Source organism: Rhincodon typus, chromosome 41 (assembly GCF_021869965.1).
Source record: "Rhincodon typus isolate 14 chromosome 41, sRhiTyp1.1, whole genome shotgun sequence".
Classification (NCBI taxonomy): Eukaryota; Metazoa; Chordata; class Chondrichthyes; order Orectolobiformes; family Rhincodontidae; genus Rhincodon; species Rhincodon typus.
The window spans coordinates 6,453,528-6,461,405 of NC_063372.1; the positions used below are offsets into that span (position 1 = coordinate 6,453,528).

The 7,878-nt window shown below is 46.2% G+C and overlaps 1 protein-coding gene across 1 annotated transcript in view; it reads right to left on the bottom strand.

Annotated features, from left to right (window-relative positions):
• Positions 1-2,227, bottom strand: part of LOC109921187 (pleckstrin homology domain-containing family A member 3-like) — a 35,293-nt gene extending 33,066 nt beyond the window's left edge. The window contains exon 1 of the mRNA XM_048618853.1: positions 2,117-2,227. Within this exon, the coding sequence (XP_048474810.1) occupies positions 2,117-2,156 (40 nt within the window). The 5' untranslated portion in view covers positions 2,157-2,227. The remainder of the gene's footprint in view (positions 1-2,116) is intronic.
• Between the last annotated feature and the right edge of the window lie 5,651 nt (positions 2,228-7,878).

The following is a 7,878-nucleotide window of genomic DNA, read 5'->3' on the forward strand; positions in this document are numbered from 1 at the left end:
TTGGCCAATTCTAATGCAGCTGGCTGTTACACCGACTGGGTTTTGACATTTTTATCCCAGCCTGCGGGTCATTTAGACTCTGTACACTATAAGTTCACTACCAACCAGATCTCAGGCGCACTGCTGGTTTTAAACTGTTTTGTTGCATTTTTGACCTAGATGGTGCCATCAAGGATTGCAATGCCCTCTGAATATGCCAGCCAATTAAAGACTGAGCCATATACAGATCAGCCAAGCAAGCAGGGGATGGAATAATTAAAAAAAAAACTGCTGTTAACTCTGCAAAGGATGAACATTGCTCAAGTCTGAACAAAAGTCATACCAGACTCGGTTTCTGTTTCTCTCTGGAGACCCTGTCAGCCCTCCTGAGCTGCTCCAGTACTTCTTGTTTTTTTTTATTTCAGATCTCAGTAATTTCAGTATTTCACATTTGTTAATAATTTTGCCTGATCAGTTCTAGGGGTGCGTGCTTCAGACTGAAGATGTTGCCCTCTGGCGAGGATTGTCCTACCTGTTAGGCAATAAGCCAATAAAGAACACAAGAAATAGGAGCAGGAGTAGGCAATTTGGCCCCTCTCACCTGCTCAATTATTCAACAAGATCATGGCTGATCTGATGGTAGCCTCAACTCCACTCTCCAGTTTGCCCGACTCCCCCCCCTCAAAAATCTGTCTCACTCAGCCTTGAAATATATTAAATGACCCAGCCTTCGCTGGTTTCTAGAGAAGTACAAACACTAATGACGCTCAGAAGAAATTCCTTCCCATCTCTCCCTTAAATGAGAGACCCCCTTATCTTGAAACCATGCCCCTTTCTTCTACATTTGGCCCCTTCCCATGGGAAACTTCCTCTCAGCAAACCTATCAAGTGCCCCTCAGGATCTTACATGTTTCAATAAGATCACTTCTCATTCTGTTAAACTCTAATGAGTGTAGTCTCAACCTTTCATCATTATGAGCCATCCTCAGGAACCTTCTCTGAGCTGTTTCCAATACAGGTACATCTTTCTCTTAAGGAGACCAAAACTGTACACAGTACTCTCGGCACACAGTCTCAATCGTGTACACAGATTACAGGTTCTTATGTAGATTTGACACATTTGTTCTCACAGCCAACCTACATCACAGGTGCAGGCCATTCAGCTCACTTGCTTCATGCCAGTTTATACTCTAGACAAACCTTCCCCCATTCCTACTTCAACATCTCCACCAGCCTATCCTTCTATTCTTTTCTCCTTCATGGGATTATCCAGCTTTGTCTTAAAAGTATGATACCATTCATTGCACCCACTTCTTTGTTGTCTCGAGTTTCACATTCTCACTGCTTTCTGGCTAAAGAGGTTTTCCCAGAATTTCCAACTGAGTTTATTAGTGGCCATACGATATTGATGGCTCCTCAGTTCTGACCTTTCACACAATTGGAAACTGTGGCGTCCTTCTGCCTGCTCCACGAAGCCATTTCGTAATCGAAAGTGCTTCTTCTGTCAATTAACCAAAATTTCTTACTTTCAGACTCTCCTCCAATTCGAAGAAACTCTAATTGTGGGACTAAGGTATGACCTGCTTGCACAACTATTGCCAGAATCCAAACTACATTTCCCTAGTCCTCTTATTCCGCGCAAGGGAAAAGATTGATTCTCAACAAACGACCAGACTGTTGAACTGCAGCCCCCCACGGTCTTTTCTGGACCTTTGACTTTGAAACGAAACCTCAACAGCAAGAGTCCCTGCAGATATTGGGAAAGACGAAGCAAGTTGCTCTTTAAAAAGCTTGCGTGGCTCAGTTGTGCGCCGGATTATCTGGTCGGAAGCCAAACAAAGCCTGAGGGTCGCACGCTGAATCGGTGCTGAATTGGCTCCTGCCAGCTGTGGCAGAAAGAGGATCTCAGCATCCAGTGTTCGGGATGGATCCAAACAGGGGTCTCACCCTCCACCCGTAAAGAGCGATGCAGCAAGCCTGCATCTGCAAAAATCTACAAGGCAGATAAAAGAACAATTGGCAGTTTGCACCGAGTGTCAGCCTTTGCTGCTCCAGTACACTGTTTCCTCAGGCTGCAGAAGTGCTGGTTGAATCACTTGGACGGCATCTCCAGTAAGATTCTAAACCCCCATCTCACCACTCAGATAATTGGTCCACTTGTGCAGTACCCCTTCCATGACAGCAGGGTAACCACCCGAGTCTTATGCCCGGCCTGTCCACGCCAACACTCTCTGCCTCTGTATATTTCAGCTGCAGGAAGCAGCAGGCAGCCTTAGTAATTGACAGCTCCTCGGCAGCCAATCGGACAGCACGCCCACCACGGTTACCCCTGACAACCGAATTCCTGTATTGTGCCGTCACAATCGCCCACGTCCACTGGGCGAGTCAATCAACGGTGGCTCTTGCAGGCGATTGGGAGAGGCCGCGGGTGGGTGGGGGTGGGACGACGTTTTAGCCAATGGGATGGTTCCGGAGCCGCGTTGGAAGATTGACGCGGGGCTGGGAGCGAATCCACGAGGAGCTGGATTGAAAAAGCCTCCAGTCAGTGAGTGCGAGGGTTTTGCAGCACTTTTGTAGAAGGGTTAGATTTACAACAGCAAAGAAGTTATGTTCAACCTGTACAGACTACTTGATCAGCCTGAACTGGAATATTATGTCCAGTTCTGGGCAGCGCACAGAGGGAAGAATGTGAAGGCATCCGGAAAGGTGCATCAAAGATTGATGAGAAATTTCAGGCATGAGGGATTTCAGGGAGACAGGTAGATTGGAGAAACTCGGGCTGTTCTCCTTGGAGAAGGGAAGCTTGAGAGGAAATTTGATGAAAGGTTCGACAGGAGAGTTTTTTAATCAACTTGTTCAGATGCGTTATGACACACCTCTGGGGCAGGTGGCTTGGCCCTCTTGGCCCAGAGGTACAGACACGACCAGGTGGGGAAAAACTGTTCCTAAACGGGAACCAGCGGCCACCAAATCATTGATTTGATTTGATTTATTATTGTTACATGTACCAAGATACAATCAAAAGTATTGTTTTGTGCGCTATCCAGGCAAATCATACCTCACCTAAGTACATCAGGGTAATAGAACAGAATGCAGAATACAGTGTTACAGCTACAGGGAAGGTGCAGAGAAAGATCAACTAATATATGAGAGATCCATTCCTAAGTCTGATAACAGCGGGGAAGAAGCTGTTTTTAAATCTGTTGGTACATGGTTTCAAACTTTTGTATCTTTTGTCCAATGGAAGAGGGTGGAAGAGAGTATAACTGGGGTTGGGAGGGGTCATTGATTATGTTGACTGCTTTCCCGAGGCAGCAGGAAGTGTAGATGGAGTCAGTGGAAGGAAGGCTGGTTTTCATGGTGGACTGGGCTGTGTTCACAGCTTGAAGATAGCAAGAACTGCAGATGTTGGAGTCAGAGTCAACATAGTGTGGCGCTAGAGGAACACAGCAGGTCAGACAGCATCAGAGGAGCAGGGGTGCACCTATAAAAATTGGGTAGAGTCATTGTGAACATGCCAAATTTCCTTAGCCTTCTGAGGAAGTAGAGGTGTTGGTGTGCAGTCTTTATTGTAGCATCGATATGGATGGGCCAGGACAGGTTGTTGGTGATATTTACTCCAAGGAACTTGAAGCCCTCAGCACCATTGATACAGTCCTCCACACTGCTTCCTGAAGTCAATAACCAGCCCCTTCATTTTGCTGACAGTGAGTGAGAGATTGTTGTCCTTACACCATATCACTAAGCTCTCTATCTTTTTCCTGTACTCTGTCTCGTCCCTGTTCGAGATCCGACCCTCCACAGTGGTGTCATCACTAAATTTGTAAATGGAGTTAGAGCTGAATTTGGCCACACAGTTGTGAGTGTGTAAAGAGTATAGTAAAGGGCTGAGTACGCAGCCTTGCGGGGCACCGGTGTTGAGGGGGTGTTGTTGCCTATTCTTACTGATTACAGTGTGCTCAAGGATCCAGTTGCAGAGCGGGGAGTAGAGTCCTAGGTCTTGGAGTTTGGAGATGGATTTGGTTGGAATTGTGGTGTTGAAGGTGGAGCTAAAGTCAATAAGTAAGAGTCTGACATAGATGTCCTTGTGATCCAGATGTTCCAGGGACGAATGTAGTGCCAGGGAGGTGGTGTCTGCTGTGGACCTGTTGTGATGGTGGGCAAACTGTAAGTGGATCAAGGCAATCTGGGAGGCTGGAGTTGATCTCTGGTATTACTGACCTCTCGAAGCACTTCATAATGATGGACATCAGAGCCACTGGGCAGTATTGCCTGATTGTTCTTTGGCACTGAGATAATGGTGGTCTTCTTGAAGCAGGTGAGAACCTCACATCGGAGTAAGGAAAAGTTAAAGATGTCTGCAAATACTCCCACCAGCTGGACTGCGCAGGATCTGAGTGCACAGCTGAGGACTCTATCCAGGCCTGTCACTTTCTGTGGGTTCACCCTGAAGAAGGCCAATCTAACATCTGCGGCAGTGACTGTGGGTACAGGTGCACCTGAGGCTGTTGGGCCAGGTGACATCATTTCATTGACCGTCTGTTCAAAATGAGCATAGAATGCATTGAGCTCACTGGGGAGGGATGTTTTATTGTCAGCGATTCTACTCGACTTCGCTTTGTGGCCCCCGTCATATCATGTAAGCCTTGCCACAGTCGATGTGTGTTTATGTGGTTAGTCTAGTATTGTCTCTTGGCATCCCTGATGGCTTTGCGAAGATCATACCTAGATTTCCTGCATAGGCCAGGGTCACCCGATTTAAATGGCTTGGACCTGAACTTCAGTAGGGAGTGGATCTTCCGATTTGTCCCTGGTTTCCAGTTGGGGAAATCTCGGATTAACTTCATTGGCATGCAGTCCTCAACACACTGCTGAAGTTTGTAATGGTGGTGCCATACTCATTTAGGTTGGCCACTGAGTTCTTGAATATGGGCCAGTCCACCGACTCCAAGCAATCACATAGGAGCTCATCCGTTGCCTCAGACCAGCCCTGTATGACTTTCTGTACCAGATCCTCATGCTTCAGTTTCTGCTTGTAAACCAGGAGAAGAAGCACAGCCTTATGGTCTGATTTACCAAAATGTGGGTGGGGGATGGAGTGGTCAGCATCTTTAGTGTAACAGTGGTCCAGGGTGTTTGATTCTCTGGTGGCACATGAGACATGTTGATGGTAACTTGGTAGCACACATATGAGGTTGGCCTGGTTGAAGTAACCAGCTACGATGAACAAAGCTTCAGGATATTCCATCTCAAGGCTGTTTGTAGCAGTGTATATTTCATCAACTGCACTCTTCACTTCTACATGGGGCAGGATGTAAACTACTGTCAGGATAATGGAAGTAAACCCCAATGGCAGGTAGTAGGGAAGGCACCTCACCGTTAGATATTCTCCGTCTGGGGAGCAGTAACTCACCAGCGTCTTCGCTTCCAAGTGCCAGGAGGTGCCATGCTTGAGGATGCTGTTTGGTCCATCCAGTGGATTGGGAAGTCCTCTGGTTGTAAGGCACAGTCAGATGAAACAGGATGAGCCATGCCACTGTGAAATAGAGCACACGGTAGTCTCTCAATTCTTGGCAGAAGAGTCAACAGTGACAGTAAAGGGAAAACATTTTACACAGCCTTAAAGTGTTGGTAGTGGCAGGAACCCTCAGGATGTTTTAAGATTAATTTCAATGAGCACTTGAAATGCTATCGTATTTAAGGTTACGGGCCAAGTGCTGAAAAATAGGATGAGATTGGAATGATGCTTGATAACTAGCAGGGACACAATGGGCCTTTCTGTTCAGTTAAAATCTCAGATGGCTAGTGGTTGGGGCCTGGAGTGCGCTGCCCGAGTGGGTAATGGTGGCAGCTTCAATCCAGGCAACTGAGAGGGAGTTTAGTTATTATCTGGAGAAAATACATTGCAGGACCAAGGGGAAAGGACAGGAGAGTGGGACTAGTTGACTTACTCTTACAGACAGCAACATTGACTCAAGGGTCCAAATGGCCACTTTCAGTGCTGCAACCGTCCTCTGATTTTTTTTTTGTGAAATGTGACCACAATTCGGGCTCATCATTCGATGTCGTATTTCCAAACAGAGGGTGAAAGGTTGTAAATCTGCTTCATCAGGTTATTTGCCTGAGTGGGTTTGTACCCAGGCAGAAGCACGCTACATGGAGGGTTGCTCTGTTATGTTCACAATAATATGCATGTGATTAGCCACCATATGGTGTGAAAGTGAGAGTGTTACACACATGGAAACATATAGAGTCATACAGCATGGAAACAAACCATTCGGCCCAACTTGTCCATCCTGACCAAGTTTCTCAAACTAAACTCGTCCCATTTACCAGCAGTTGGTCCATATCCCTCTAAACCCTTCCTCTTCATATACCCATTCAGATGCCTTTTAAATGTTGTAATTGTACCAGCCTCCACCACTTCCTCTGGCAGCTTGTCCCATACATGCACCACCCTCTGTGTGAAAAGGTTGCCCCTTAGGTCCCTTTTAAATCTTTCCCCTCTCACCTTAAACCTATGCCCTTTAGCTTTGGACTCCCCCACCCTGGGGAAAGACCTTGGCTATTCCCCCTATCCATGACCCTCATGATTTTATAAACCTCTATAAGGTCAGACCTCAACCTCCGACACTCCAAGGAAAATAGCCCCAGCCTATTCAGCTTGTCCCTATATTTCAAACCCTTCAGTCTTGATAACATCCTTGTAAGTCTTTTTTGCACCCTTTTCCAGTTTAATAACATCCTTCCTATAGCAGGGTGATCAGAATTGTGAGCAGTACTCCAAAGTTGCCTTATCAATATCTTGTACAGCTGTAACGTGACATAAGCAGGAATGTTACATAGAGTCATAGAGAAAGGCACAGAAAAAAAACTCCTTCAGCCCATTGAAATTGTGCCGGTCAGAAGCAACTACCTAATTATTCTAATCCCATTTTCCAGCACTTGGTCCATAGATTGTTCACTCCCTCAGTGCTGCATTGGGAGGCTGCACTGTCGGAGGTGATGTCCGTGAAAGGAGACTTTCTGAAGAAGGGTCTAGACCCGAAACGTCAGCTTTCTTGCTCCTCTGATGCTGCTTGGCCTGCTGTGTTCATCCAGCTCTACACCTTGTTAAACTGAAGAGCTGTATGCAATCACAGGTGCATGTGGGATACAAAGACCAAGGAGGGAGGTGTGTGTTACGTACAGGAGAACGAGGAGGGAGGTGTGTGTTACTTATACCGTCTGTGATTCCATCAGAACAATGTCATTTGACTAGATAGCTCCTGAAGAAGATCTAATGTCTGTACAGGCATTTTAGCCAAAAAGGGTTGCTCATATTGCTGCAATTTCTCTGGGAAGTGCTTGAAGGAATGTGTTCCATTCAGAAGCAGGTTTGGGTTGTTTGTTATCACGTCCTTCAGCTGATTTCTGCCAATCCCATTCTGTAAAACGTGAGTGGTTAATAGATGCTGGCCACATTTGTCTTGCCATTTATGGCAATGTTTCGATCAGTCTGATGTGGATAATAAAGAGATCAGCAGCAGCTGGCTGCCTCGCACAGTCACAGAACTGGAACCATTTCTGTCCCAGGCTCAGCTGATTTCACAGTGTGACAGTGCTCAAATTAACAGCAGTTACGAGCATGCACCTTTATGATGATCTTAAAACATCTTGTGCACAACTTTAAAATCTTTCCTACAGCAACTTGTACTTACAAAGCACTTTTAACATCACAAAACGTCCTGAGGCACTTTGTAGGAATGTTAGAAAACAAATTTCGACACCAAGCCACATCAGCAGATATTAAATCAGAGATCTTCAGGGGCCTCATTAAGGAGGAGAGTTTAGGGCCCAGGCAGCTGAAGGCGAAGCCACCAATGGTGGAACAATTAAAAAAATTAAATTGGCTCGGTG